Genomic DNA, 15,490 nt, shown 5'->3' with positions numbered 1-15,490 from the left:
ATTTCAGATAAACAAACTGATCATTTAGTAGCTGTATCTGTGATCTGTGTGTAAATTGGCTGCCAAGATTCTAACATTCCAACAATGACTATACTTCAAATGATCGTTATGACTGTATAGTGTTTGTGATTGTGAACATTGCCGTGTAAAGCCAAATCCTCTCAACTTTACCCTCAAATAGAAACAGTAATTTACAATGGGCAAACAGTTTTTTTTGTCAGTGGGACTTTATTGAAAGTCATGAAATCGAGTATGAGACCTTCTTCTCATGAATAGCATATAGGCTGACAGTGGGTGAGGTTCCTTGTCCTGGGAGACACTTGGAAAATGCAGTTTCCATGCCAACAGTTCTGAATTAGTGTAGAATTTTAAGATACAGCTGTATTAGGGCTTGTTTTCGTATGTTAATCACAGAGATTAGTATCTTCCTGTCACTAAACAATGTAAGCATTGGCGAGAAAGTTGGGAAAACTGAGTGCAATGGCCAGTCAGGAGTCTCCCAATTGTGAGAGGAAAGAGATCCATTTTCCAACCATGTGTCGAAGGGCACAATGGAATTTTCACTTGTGAGAGGCAAGGGGCCTATTTGCATGTATTAACCTCTCATTATTCACTAAAATGCCTTATTAATGTACAGCATTCCATTCTCCCAACCCCCCCCCCCCCCCCCCCCCCCCACAGACAGAAACAAAATGGCCAATTTCCAATGTGGCAGTTTCTTGGTGACACCGGCTCGTTGCTTGATCATCTGTACCCCTATATGAGACAGCAGTCACCAACTACTCACCCACTGTCAGCACATATTCTATTCATGTCACCAACATATCCAGCATGCAATCCCATCCATAGACATTGGCATCTGACATCTACCAGCATCATGCCAACTTCATGGCACATCGCTGATCTACTTGCAACATGGTCCTGCACTTCAATGTTCCATTTTGGAGTGTGCCAGCATGTTTCATTGGAATACTGCCTCCAGAACACACAGGGACAGGCACTGAGTTCATTAATATGACCAGGCTGCATCTCAAGACTGGTCGTTCGCTCTCTTAGCACTCAATCACTTTGTGTTCACAGCTTGTATGCTCACAGCTCCCCTGCTTTGCCTTGCCTTTTGCTCTTTGATCCATGAGCCAGATATTAGTGACTGAATCGTGTCGTTCTGTTTTGCATAGACACAAAGCCAGGCAGGCTGTCATGGTTATCTGCAGTCACCAGTCAATGGGTGAACACACTGCTATATTACAAGGTGATATGTCAATCGCACCGCTCCACCATGGTCTAGCAGCATATAGGGCAAACAAACTACATGTGCATCAATCCACTGATGCCAGTCTCAAAGTCTATGGTGAGTAGACTTCTGTCAAGTCAAAGGACACAGGCTTTGGTCAGGGGCTCCTGGCACAGTAAATAAAGGGCAGCCTCTGCTATCAGTCCAGAGGCTTGGACACTGTCTGCTGGCCACTTGGGATAGTCGTGATCAGGGGTCCTTATCACCACAGACCACACAGTCCGTCATGCAGGTTGAATGCAAACAAACTGGGGAGCCACGGTCAGTCAGTCAAGGAGCTGCATGCTAGCAGCCAGGGGTCTGGTCAGTCATCAGTCCAGGTTGTCTGTCAAAATCGGTTAGGGGTGTGGGTGGAACATAGGTGAAAACAATGACTGCAGATGCTGGAAACCAGATTTTGGATTAGTGGTCACAGCAGTTCAGGCAGCATCTGAGGAGCAGCAAAATCGACGTTTCGGGCAAAAGCCCTGGGGCATTTGCCCGAAACGTCGATTTTGCTGCTCCTCAGATGCTGCCTGAACTGCTGTGCTCTTCCAGCACCACTAATCCAAAATGTGGGTGGAACATGGCCACTCCTGGTGAAGAGCTCAATGAATGTCATCAGGGACCATTAGTGCGATGGGGAAGTTGGGAGAGTCAGTTGTGAGGACAGAAGGCAGCATGCTGGAAGGCAGAGGTTACAATAATTGTGAAGGGACATCTCAATAAATAAGATGGGTGATGTTAGCACATCGGAGGAGATGGGACACAGTGGATAAGGTGTGTGATTGACAATTACAGAAATGGGAAATGATTGGTTGGCTCAATGAAGAGTGCAAGAAAGCATGCCAAGAGCAGTGTCTAAACATAAGGTGTTATTCTGGTGAAGCAACCAAACAGGACTAGGCATGTGCCAAAAGCAGAAGCAGAAAGACAGAGTTAATTAATTAATAATGGATAATAGAGTCATAGAGATGTACAGCACAGAAACAGATGCTTTGGTCCAACTCAAAAAGGGATCATGCTGTAAGGTTGAGTGAAATAGGAGTTGATGGGAAGGGTGAGGGCAGTAACAAATTAAAAATACTATATATGAATGCACGAAGCATTAGAAATAAGATGGATGAGCTTGAGGCTCTTTTGGAAATTGGCAGATACGATATTGTGGGGATAACTGAGACGTGGCTTCAAGTGGACAGGGCCTGGGAAATGAATATTCAAGGCTACACGTGCTATCGTAAGGACAGACTGGCAGAGGGGGTGGGGTGGCCATGTTGGTAAGGGATGATATTCAGTCCCTTGTGCGGGCGGGGGGACCTAGAATCAGGGGATGTAGAGTCAGTGTGGATAGTGCTGAGAAATTCTAAGGGTAAAAAGACCCTTAGAATTATCTACAGGCCCCCAAACAGTAGACTGGATATCGGATGTAAGTTGAATCAGGAGCTGAAACTGGCCTGTCGCAAAGATGTTACTACAGTTGTTATGGGGAATTTCAACATGCAGGTAGACTGGGAGAATCAGGATGGTATTGGACCTCAAGAAAGAGACTTTGTGGAGTGCCTCCAATATGGATTCTTAGAACAGCAGGTGCTGGAGCAGGGAGAAGGGAATTCTGGATCTGGTATTGAGCAACGAACCAGAATTGATCAGGGACCTCGAAGTGAAGGAGCCATTGGGAAGCAGTGACCATAATACAATAAGCTTCAATCTGCAATTTGAGAGGGAGAGGGTACAATCGGAAGTGACAATATTTCAGTTGAATAAAGGGAACTATGGAGCTATGAGGGAGGAGCTGGCCAAAGTTAAGTGGTGCAATACCTTAGCAGGGATGACAGTGGAGGAACAATTGCAGATATTTCTGTGTATAATGCAGAAGATGCAGGATCAGTTCATTCCAAAAAGGAAGAAAGATCCTAGGAGGAGGCAGGGGTGGCCGTGGCTGACGAGGGAACTTAAGAAACATATAAAGTTAAAAGAGAAAAAGTATAACATAGCAAAGGTAAGTGGGAAATCGGAGGACTGGGAAGCATTTAAAGAACAACAGAGGATTACTAAGAACGAAATACGCAGAGAAAAAATGAGGTACGAAGGTAAACTGGCCAAAAATATAAAGGAGGATAGTAAAAGCTTTTTTAGGTATATGAAAGGCAAAAAAATGGTTAAGTCTAATGGTTGAGACAGAAACAGGGGAATATATTACGGGGAACAAAGAAATGGCAGAAGAATTGAATTGGTACTTCAAATCTGTGTTCACTGGGGAAGACACAAGCAATCTCCCTGAGGTAACAGTGGCTGAAGGACCTGAACTGAGGAGAATTTATATTTGCCAGGAATTGGTGTTGGAGAGACTGTTAGGTCTGAAGGTTGATAAGACCCTGGGGCCTGATGATCTACATCCCAGGGGACTGAAGGAGGTGGCTCGAGAAATCGTGGATGCATTGGTGATTATTTTCCAGAGTTCAATAGATTCGGGATCAGTTCCTGCGGATTGGAAGGTGACTAATGTTGTACCACTTATTAAGAAAGGTGGGAGAGAGAAACAGGAAATTATAGACCAGTTAGTCTGACTTCAGTGGTGGGAAAGATGCTGGAGTCTATTATAAAGGATGAAATTATGACACATCTGGATAGTAGTAACAGGATAGGTCAGAGTCAGCATGGATTTATGAAGGGGAACTCATGCTTGACTAATCTTCTGGAATGTTTTGAGGATGTAACTCTGAAGATGGACGAGGGAGATCCAGTAGATGTAGTGTACCCGGAATTTTAGAAAGCTTTTGATAAAGTCCCACACAGGAGGTTAGTGAGCAAACTTAGGGCACATGGTATTGGGGGAAAAGTACTAACTAGGATTGAAAGTTGGTTGACTGACAGGAAACTAAGAGTAGTGATGAAAGGCTCGATTTTGGAATGGCAGGCAGTGACCAGTGGGGTACCGCAGGGATCAGTGCTGGGACCGCAGCTTCTTACAATGTACATTAATGATATAGAAGATGGTATTAGTAATAACATTAGCAAATTTGCTGATGATATTAAGCTGGGTGGCAGGGTGAAATGTGAGGAGGATGTTAGGAGATTACAGGGTGACCTGTACAGGTTAGGTGAGTGGTCAGATGCATGGCAGATGCAGTTTAATATGGATAAATGCATGGTTATCCACTTTGGTGGCAAGAACAGGAAGACAGATTACTACCTAAATGGAATCAATTTAGATAAAGGGGCAGTACAAAGAAATCTGGGTGTTCTTGTACTCCAGTCAATGAAGGTAAGCATGCAGGTACAGCAGGTAGTGAAGAAGGCTAATAGCATGCTGGCCTTCATAACAAGAGGGATTGAGTATAGATGTAAAGAGGTTCTTCTGCAGCTGTACAGGGCCCTGGTGAGACCACACCTGGAGTATTGTGTGCAGTTCTGGTCTCCAAATTTGAAGAAAGACATTCTGGCTGTTGAGGGAGTGCAGTGTAGGTTCACGAGGTCAATTCCTGGAATGGTGGGACTACCTTACGCTGAAAGACTGGAGCAACTGGGCTTGTATACCCTTGAGTTTAGAAGACTGAGAGGGGATCTGATTGAGACATATAAGATTATTAAAGGATTGGACACTCTGGAGACAGGAAACATGTTTCCGCTGATGGGTGAGTTCTGAACCAAAGGACACAGCTTAAAAATACGGGATAGACCATTTAGGACAGATTCTGGATTAGTGGTGCTGGAAGAGCACAGCAGTTCAGGCAGCATCCAAGGAGCAGCGAAATCGACGTTTTGGGCAAAAGCCCTTCATCAGGAATAAAGGCAGAGAGCCTGAAGCGTGGAGAGATAAGCTAGAGGAGGGTGGGGGTGGGGAGAAAGTAGCATAGAGGACAATAGGTGAGTGGGGGAGGGGATGAAGGTGATAGGTCAGGGAGGAGAGGGTGGAGTGGATAGGTGGAAAAGGAGATAGGCAGGTAGGACAAGTCATGGGGACAGTGCTGAGCTGGAAGTTTGGAATTAGGGTGAGGTGGGGGAAGGGGAAATGAGGAAACTGTTGAAGTCCACATTGATGCCCTGGGGTTGAAGTGTTCCGAGGCGGAAGATGAGGCGTTCTTCCTCCAGGCGTCTGGTGGTGAGAGAGTGGCGGTGAAGGAGGCCCAGGACCTCCATATCTTCAGCACAGTGGGAGGGGGAGTTGAAATGTTGGGCCACGGGGCGGTGTGGTTGATTGGTGCGGGTGTCCCGGAGATGTTCCCTAAAGCGCTCTGCTAGGAGGCACCTAGTCTCCCCAATGTAGAGGAGACCACATCAGGAGCAACGGATACAATAAATGATATTAGTGGATGTGCAGGTAAAACTTTAATGGATGTGGAAGACTCCTTTAGGGCCTTGGATAGAAGTGAGGGAGGAGGTGTGGGCGCAGGTTTTGCAGTTCCTGCGGTGGCAGGGGAAGGTGCCAGATGGGAGGGTGGTTTGTAGGGGGGCGTGGACCTGACCAGGTAGTCATGAAGGGAACGGTCTTTGCGGAAAGCAGAAGGGGGTGGGGAGCGAAATATATCCCTGGTGGTGGGGTCTTTTTGGAGGTGGCGGAAATGTCGGCGGATGATTTGGTTTATGCGAAGGTTGGTAGGGTGAAAAGTGAGCACCAGGGGCATTCTGAACTACTCAGACGCCATTAGCCATGCAGCTGATGCAGCTGCCACCCCCATGCTGATTGATTATGTCACTTCCGCCCCCATCATGGCAACTCCCACAACCACTTCCGCCCCTCACAATTCCTCATACATCACACGTGACATCACTTCCGCCCCTCACATCATCGCTGATGCCACACGTTCAGTGACTTCTGCCACCCCTACTGCCGTGGTCACCACCACTCTTGCCCCCACCAGCGCCACTCACCTGCATTCTGCTGACATTCTCCCCACAGACCCCACTGTCACAATCCCCACCCCCCCAGAACCCCGAGGGGAACACTACCCCGCTCATGACTCCACCCCCATTCCCCCCACCACCACACCCACACCAGTTACAGGTTTCACCCCCACTCCCAGCTCCACACCCACACCAGATCCCAGCTCCCAGCCCTGCCGAGTTTTCACCATCCCTCCAGACCTCCCCCTCACTGAGGACGAACGATCAGTCCTCAGCAAAGGACTCACCTTCATCCCCCTCCGTCCACGCATCAATGAATTTAATACACGCCGTGACGTCGAACAATTCTTCCGTCGCCTCCGCCTCCGAGCTTACTTTCACAATCAGGATTCCTGCCCACGTTCCGAGGATCCCTTTGCCCACCTCCAACACACTGCATCCACCTGGACACCCCGCGCTGGCCTATTACCTACCCTTGACCTCTTCATTTCCAACTGCCGCTGGGACATTAACTGCCTCAACCTGTCTACCCTCCTCTCCCACTCCAACCTCTCACCCTCACAACGCGCAGCCCTCCAATCCTTCTGCTCCAATCCCAACCTCACCATCAAGCTAGCGGATAAAGGGGGCGCAGTGGTAGTCTGGCGCACTGACCTCTACACCACTGAAGCCAAACGCCAACTCGGGGACACCTCTTCCTACTGCCCCCTCGACCATGACCCCACCCCCCATCACCAACCATCATCTCCCAGACCATACAGAACCTCATCACCTCAGGAGATCTCCCACCCACAGCTTCCAACCTCATATTCCAGTAACCCCGCACTGCCTGGTTCTACCTCCTTCCCAAGATCCACAAGCCTGACCACCCTGGCCGACCCATTGTCTCAGCATGCTCCTGCCCCACTGAACTCATCTCTACCTACCTCGACACTGTCCTATCCCCCCTAGTCCAGGACCACCCATGCCCTCCACCTCCTCCAAGATTTCCGTTTCCCCAGCCCCCAACGCCTTATCTTCACCATGGATATCCAATCCCTCTACACCTCCATTCGCCATGACCAGGGCCTCCAAGCCCTCCTTTTTGTCCTCTTCAGACGTCCCCAACAGTACCCTTCTACCGACACTCTCATTCGTTTGGCTGAACTGGTCCTCACCCTTAACAATTTCTCCTTCGAATCCTCCCACTTCCTCCAGACCAAAGGGGTAGCCATGGGCACACGTATGGGCCCCAGCTATGCCTGTCTCTTTGTTGGCTACGTAGAACAGTTGATCTTCCGTAATTACACCGGCACCACTCCCCATCTCTTCCTCCGCTACATTGATGACTGCATTGGCGCCATCTCGTGCTCCTGCGAGGAGGTTGAGCAATTCATCAACTTCACCAACACATTCCACCCTGACCTTAAATTTACCTGGACCATCTCTGACACCTCCCTCCCCTTCCTGGACCTCTCCATCTCCATTAATGATGACCGACTTGACACTGACATTTTTTACAAACCCACCGACTCCCACAGCTACCTGGATTACACCTCTTCCCCCCCTACCTCTTGCAAAAATGCCATCCCGTATTTCCAATTCCTCCACCTCCGCCGTATCTGCTCCCAGGTGGACCAGTTCCACCACAGAACACAACAGATGGCCTCCTTCTTTAGAGACCGCAATTTCCCTTCCCACGTGGTTAAAGATGCCCTCCAATGCATCTCGTCCACATCCCATACCTCCGCCCTCAGACCCCACCCTTCCAACCGTAACAAGGACAGAACGCCCCTCGTGCTCACTTTCCACCCTACCAACCTTCGCATAAATCAAATCATCCGCCGACATTTCCGCCAGCTCCAAAAAGACCCCACCACCAGGGATATATTTCCTGCCCCACCCCTTTCTGCCTTCCACAAAGACTGTTCCCTCCGTGACTACCTGGTCAGGTCCATGCCCCCCTACAAACCACCCTCACATCCTGGCATGTTCTCCTGCCATCGCAGGAACTGTAAAACCTACACCCACACCTCCTCCTTCACCTCTATCCAAGGCCCTAAAGGAGCCTTCCACATCCATCAAAGTTTTACCTGCACATCCACTAATGTCATTTATTGTATCCGTTGCACCCGATGCGGTCTCCTCTACATTGGGGAGACTGGGCGACTCCTAGCAGAGTGCTTTAGGGAACATCTCCGGGACACCCGCACCAATCAACCAAACCGCCCCGTGGCCCAACATTTCAACTCCCCGTCCCACTCTGCCGAGGACATGGAGAACCTGGGCCTCCTTCACCGCCGCTTCCTCACCACCAGACGCCTGGAGGAAGAACGCCTCATCTTCCACCTCGGAACACTTCAACCCCAGGGCATCAATGTGGACTTCAACAGTTTCCTCATTTCCCCTTCTCCCATCTCACCCTAGTTCCAAACTTCCAGCTCAGCACTGTCCCCATGACTTGTTCGGACTTGTCCTACCTGCCTATCTCCTTTTCCACCTATCCACTCCACCCTCTCCTCCCTGACCTATCACCTTCATCCCCTCCCCCACTCACCTATTGTCCTCTATGCTACTTTCTCCCCACACCCACCCTCCTCTCGCTTATCTCTCCACGCTTCAGGCTCTCTGCCTTTATTCCTGATGAAGAGCCTTTGCCCGAAACGTCGATTTCACTGCTCCTTGGATGCTGCCTGAACTGCTGTGCTCCTCCAGCACCACTAATGCAGAATCTGGTTTCCAGCATCTGCAGTCATTGTTTTTACCTCATTTAGGACAGAGATGAGGAGAAACATCTTCACCCAGAGAGTGGTGGCTGTGTGGAATGCTCTGCCCCAGAGGGCAGTGGAGGCCCAGTCTCTGGATTAATTTAAAAAAGAGGTGGATTGAGCTCTCAAGGATTGTGGAATCAAGGGTTAAGGAGATAAGGCAGAACAGGATACTGATTAAGGATGATTAGCCATGATCATATTGAATGGTGGTGCAGGCTCGAAGGGCAGAATGGCCTACTCCTGCACCTATTGTCTATTGTCTATTAACTCAGCCGTGCTGACCAGATATCCTAAACTAATCAAGTCCCATTTGCAAGCACTTGGCCCATATCTCTCTAAATCCTTCCTATTCATATTCATCCAGATGCCTTTTAAATGTTGTAATTGTAACAGCCTCCATTCAAGCTTTGTGGACCAGCCACATCTGTTCGTGATTGGTAGTGGGCAATTAGCAATTCACTGGAGAAGCAGGCTACACAAATATACCACACGTATTATGGGGAAGGCCAGCACATCAGTGTAAAAGGTAAGGCTGAAGCATTCACAGCAATCATCACGCAGAAGTGCCATGTGAATAATCCATTTCAGCCTCTCCCGGAGGATCCCAAGATCACAGATGTCAGTCTTCTGTCAATATGATTCTCTCCACATTATGTGAAAACATGGCTGGAGGCACTGGATACTGCAAAGGCTGACAGCCATGACAATATTCCAGCAACAGTACTGAAGATGTATGTTCCATGGTCACCACCATGTTCCAGAATAGCTACAACACTCAAAACTGCTTGACAATGTGAAAAATTGCAAGATGTTGAGGGTTACTGATATGACCAGTACACAAAAAGCAGGGCAAATCCAACACAGCTGATTATCACCCCATCAGTCTCCTCTCACTCATAAGTAAGGTGATAGGAGGTGCCATCAACATTGCTATCAAACAGCACCTGCTTAGCAATAACCTGGTTGGTGATACCCTGTTTGGGTTCCACCAGGGCCACTCAGCTCCTGACCTCATTCCAGCCTGGGTTCAAACATGGACAAAAGAACTGAATTCTCGAAGGGAGGTTAGAATGACAAATCTTGACATTAAGGCCAAATTTCACTGAGTGTGGTACCAAGGAACCCTGGCAAAACTGGAATCAATGGGTATCAGGAGGAAATTGTTGCTTGTTGGAGTTACTGTATATATTCAAGTAATTGTCAAATTATTTTGACTACTTTTTAAGGTGAAATTTATGGGGTCGACTATCACATGGATACTACCTTTGAGGGGCTGAAGTTTATGCCCGTCAAAATTCATACCGTATCATTACCAGAAGCCCAACTGATCTGTAAACAAAGAAGAAGAAAATAACAAATTACGGCCGTTCTGAAAACCCGGAGCGGACTCCAACAGCCAGTGGACTGGAAGACCGGGAGCAGAGCGGAACAACTGACAGACTGGATAAAAGCAAATTACTGCGGATGCTAAAATCTGAAACCAAAAGAGAAAATACTGGAAAATCTCAGCAGGTCTGGCAGCATCTGTAAGGAGAGAAAAGAGCTGACTTTTCTAGTCTAACTGACCCTTTGACAGCTTTGACAAAGGGTCAGTTAGACTCAAAACGTCAGCTCTTTTCTCTCCTTACAGATGCTGGCAGACCTGCTGAGATTTTCCAGCATTTTATCTTTTGGTAACTGACAGACTGGAAAGCTGGAGTGGGATGTGATGGTCGGCACACTGATTCATAAACGTTGATCTGTTACCTGTGAATGAATAGGGTCAACTCTTACATGAAATATATGGAAGATTCCAGATTATTTGGACACAAATAGAGAGTCGACTTTTACATGAGATCGACTATTACTCGAGTATATACGGTACAGGTATATACTGGCTGGACGTCAGTTACCTCATTTATGTTCTTTATTCATTCATGGAATGTAGGTGACTGTTTTAAAAAATTCTCAAGGTCAAGGACCAGGCTCGCAGGAAAGTAGTCTGACACAGAACAAACAGCCAAGAGGCGAGTCTGCTAGAATATAAGTGTTTTATTCCCCGCAGCGTCGCCACAACCAGGTCTCGTACTTACAACGGGTCTGGTTTATACTCACTCTACGTGTTACCGGAACTGGGAGCCGTCAGTTCTCGTAGAGCGGTTGCCAACAACCCACGCTCGGCGGTTAAACGTAACCCCAGAGCAGACTCACCGAACTGGAGACTTTTCCAGCTGATATACTCTTTTCCAGATATAAACATTCATGTGAACAGCAGAGCAAGGCTAAAAAACACATTCCATTCTGGTTACATACAGATAAGAAGATTCACACGGGGAGGTGTGTAATAAGATTCACACGGGACTAAGCAACACCTCCATTCCGGTTAGATTCACACATGTATTGGGACATAATTTTTTAACCGTTTCACCACATTCCACTGCTTGGCCCAATACATGTGTTACATTATGATTCACACATGTATTGGGACATAATTTTACACCACAGTGACCCTGGCTAGGTTAGCATTTATTGTTTGTCCCTAAATACTCTTGAGAAGGTGATGTTGAGCTGCCTTCTTGAACCACTGCAGTCCATGTCCTGTGGGTTAATCCACAGTGCCCTCAGGGAAGAAATTCCAGGATTTTGAACAAATGGTAGTGGAGGAAGTTGATATATTTCCAAGTCAGGATGGTTTTGAAGAGAACTTGAAAGTGGCGATGTTCTCATGTATCTGCTTCCCTAGTCCTTCTAGATGGAAGTGTTCTTGGGTTTGGAAGGTGTGTCTGAGGAAGTGTGGTGAATTTCTGCAGTGCATGTTGTAGATAGTACACACTGCTGCTACTGAGTGTCAGTGGGGGATGGAGTGCATGCTAGTGGATGTGGTGCCAAACAAGTGGATTGCTTTGTCCTGGATGATATCAAGCTATTTCAGTGTTGTTGGCGCTGCCCTCTTTCAGGCAAGTGGGGAGTATTGCATCAGCTTATAATTTGTTCCCTGCAGATGGTGGACCGGCTTTGGGGAGTCAGGAAGTAAGTTACTCAAAGCAGTGCCCCCTAGCCTCTGAACTGCTTTTGTAGCCATTGTGTTTATGTGGCTGGTCCAGTTGAGTTCTGGTCAATAATGACCCCAGGATGATGAAGTGGATGATTCAGTGATGGTAACACCATTGAATGTCAAGGGGTGGTGGTTAGGTTGTCTCTTATTGGAGATAGTCATTCCCTGTCATTTATGTGGCACATATGTTACTTGCCACATGTTACACTGCAGAAATTCAGCAAAGATCCTTGGGCAGCACCATCTAAACCAATGACCACAATTATCTAGCAGTTCAAAGGAAGCAGATACATGGGAATGTCTGCCAGTTCCCCTCCCAGTCACTCACCATCCAGACTTGGAAGTATATTGCCATTCCTCCAGTATTTAAAAATGTGTTGCTGGAAAAGCGCAGCAGGTCAGGCAGCATCAAAGGAGCAAGAGAATCGACGTTTTGGGCATAAGCCCTTCTTCAGGAATTCTCCTGCTGCTTTGATGCTGCCTGATCTGCCTGCGCTTTTCCAGCAACACATTTTTAAGCTCTGATCTCCAGCATCTGCAGTCCTCACTTTCTCCTAGTTTCATTCCTCCAGTATTGCTGGGTCAAAATCCTGGAATTCCCTTCCTAAGGGCATTGTGGACTACCCATGGTGCATGAACTTCAATGATTTAAGAAAACTCACAATGCCTTTCGCAAGGGCAACTAGCAATGGGAAATAAATGCTGGCACAGTGACATGCACATCCCCTGAATAAAAATACAGATCTGTTAGGAGCAGCAGTGGCATCCAGCAGATTCTGAACAGCACTACATGAAGAGATAAGGGATGTCCTGTGAGAGTGTCACAGTTTCTGGAGTGGGACACTGTAGGGGTTGGTGGCCACCCTATCCCAGTGACCACTAAGGTGACAGTTCCACGCAACCTTTATGTAACTGGTTGCTTTGAGTTGATACCTGGTTTGACCAGATATGAGTTGTGATCTCTCCTTGACTGTAATTGTGGGTCCTCAAAAGACAATATCCATATCTCTGCTCGTGACAACTTGTAGGCTGTGTCTTTTTTCTTGCTTTCTTTTGTGTTGCTGAATAAAAATGAATATCTTGAACAATTTGAATCATTTCCAGTATGTGAAGTCCCTACATTTTAACACTGTCTAAGCCAAGGCTACATTTTTCCCAATGCTCAGTGTTGTCCAAACTTTTCTCAAGATTTTCTCAAGATGTTAGACTACACTGAGCACTGGGAAAAGTGTAGTCTTGTCTCAGACAGGGTTATAAATGGGATGGGACTAAGGACAGGGAAGCTGTGTGGCTTTGTTCTTAAACAGCAATAGATGTTAGAATCTGCACTTGTAAGTTCAATAAATTATCAGCTGTGTCATCTATGTTCCCTGAGAAATGTTGGTTTGTAGTTTCTTTTCCACTATATGCCCAATGAAAGGATTTGCAGATTGTCAATGCTGAATAGGGTGCACAGCTGGGTTTTAAACATGGTGTCAGTGCCAAGGATCCCAGTTTATCTCAGCAATGCCAAGTGCTTCTGCCTCTGGTTAGTGAGTCACTGCGATGACCAAGGTGCCATTGGGTGTTGTGTATAGCTAATGAAGCAAGTTTGGGAAGGTTGCACAAGGCCTTACGAACAGAAACCTAACATGAAACTCACCAAAATTAGCTGATTTGGCCATGCTAAATTGCTCATAGTATTCAGGGATGTGGAGATTAGGTGCATTAGTCAGGGTAAATGTAGGGGTCTGGGTGGGATACTCTTCAGAGGGTCAGTGTGGACTTGTTGGGCTGAAAGACCTGTTTCCACACTGTTTGGATTCTAAGTCTGTTGGGTGCTCCCTTTCGTTGGCAAAGGATAAGTCTTTGAGCAGGTAATGAGTATTGAAATTCTAATGCCTGTACTGCATTTTCTTTTTTGCTTCACAGAGACTATTCCATCAGAAGTGAGTAATATTACTGTGTTGATGAACAATGGTATCAATGCCATGTGCTCAATCTGTGGTGACCGTGCAACAGGGAAACACTACGGTGCATCCAGCTGTGATGGATGCAAAGGCTTCTTCAGGAGAAGTGTCCGAAAAAATCATGTCTACACATGCAGGTAGGCTTCACGTTAGACTTTGAGAGATCTGAGACATGATTAAGATAGAATGTAGAACATAGAACAGCTGAACTTTTATCCTACCCTAAGATCAGGCTAACCTACATACTCCTCATTGTACAATCTTCCATGTGTGTATCTACAAGTTGCTTAAATGTGTCTAATGTATCTACTTTATGATCACTGCTGACAGTACATTCCATGCACCCACCACTCTCTGTGTGAAGAACCCACCTCTGACATCTCCCCTAAACCTTCCTCCAATCACCTTAAAATTATACCCCTTCGTAATATCCATTTCCGCCCTGGGAAAAAATCTCTGGCTATCGACTCTATCTATTCCTCTCATCATCTTGTACACCTCTATCAAGTAATCTCTCATCCTGCTTCACTCCAATAAGAAAAGCCCTAGCTCCTCAACTTTTCTTCATAAGACATGCCTTCCAGTCCAGGCAGCATTCTGGTAAATCTCCTCTGCACCCTCTCTAAAGCTTCCACATCCTTCCTATAATGAGGCAACCAGAACTGAACACAATATTCCAAGTGTGGTCTAACCACGGCTCTATAGAGCTGTAGCATAACCTCACAGCTCTTAAACTCAATCCCCCTGCTAATGAAAACCAACACATCACACACCTTCTTGACAACCCTATCAAGTTGGGTGGCAGCTTTGAGAGTTCTATGGACACCACCCCAAGATCCCTCTGTTCCTCCACATTGCCAAAAAGGAACAGAGGGATCTTGGGGTCCGTGACCATGATGGACCAATGCTTAAGCTTGACAGTTCGGTGAAGGAGTTGAGCATGTGCTTACTTGGTATAAAGGAATACATTGCATGAATAAGATAAATTCAGGATAATATTGCAACATAAGTGCACTCAGATTATTATCTTAAAATCAATAAGGCTAGAGAATATAAATTTAAATTAACTTACATCAGATCATATATATTTTTAAAAAATCCCTTACTCAAAGGGCTCCTAAATAGTTGAAGGAGCTTATCCACCAGGGTCCCAGGTTCGATTCCAGCCTCGGGCGACTGTCTGTGTGGAGTTTGCACATTCTCCCTGTGTCTGCGTGGGTTTCCTTCGGGTGTTCCAGTTTCCTCCCACAGTCCAAAGATGTGCAGGCCAGGTGAATTGGCGATGCTAAATTGTCCATAGTGTTAGGTGTATTAGAGGGAAATGGGTCTGGATGGGTTATTCTTCAGAAGGTCGGTTAGGCTGAAGGGCCTGTTTCCATACTGTAGGGAATCTCATCTAATCAATCATAAAGTAGTTCAGGGAATGATAAAGTAGCAATTAGATGCGAGATTGGGTGATGTTCGAATGGAAGGTTCCGAGATTGTGGATAGATGCTAAACTGAATGATGCAGTACTGGAGGAACACCAGTCTTCAACACTAGTGTGGAGGCATCAACTTAATCAGCTGAAGTACCATTTCTTTTCTGTCTGAAAGAGAATGATTTGCGCAAATGGTTGTTCCTGAAATGTCTTTTGCAC

General features: G+C 46.7%; 1 protein-coding gene across 1 annotated transcript in view; it reads left to right on the top strand.

The window, feature by feature from the left end:
- The window catches only part of LOC122558255 (hepatocyte nuclear factor 4-beta-like), a 71,977-nt gene that overhangs the window by 24,270 nt on the left and 32,217 nt on the right, over positions 1-15,490 (top strand). The window contains exon 2 of the mRNA XM_043706633.2: positions 13,814-13,988. Within this exon, the coding sequence (XP_043562568.1) occupies positions 13,814-13,988 (175 nt within the window). The remainder of the gene's footprint in view (positions 1-13,813; positions 13,989-15,490) is intronic.

Source organism: Chiloscyllium plagiosum, unplaced genomic scaffold (assembly GCF_037043375.1).
Source record: "Chiloscyllium plagiosum isolate Xiang-an unplaced genomic scaffold, Cpla_swu_hap1 HiC_scaffold_17, whole genome shotgun sequence".
In the NCBI taxonomy this organism is placed as follows: Eukaryota; Metazoa; Chordata; class Chondrichthyes; order Orectolobiformes; family Hemiscylliidae; genus Chiloscyllium; species Chiloscyllium plagiosum.
The sequence above is the reverse complement of the archived record's forward strand: the minus strand, read 5'-3'. Positions and strand labels throughout refer to the sequence as shown.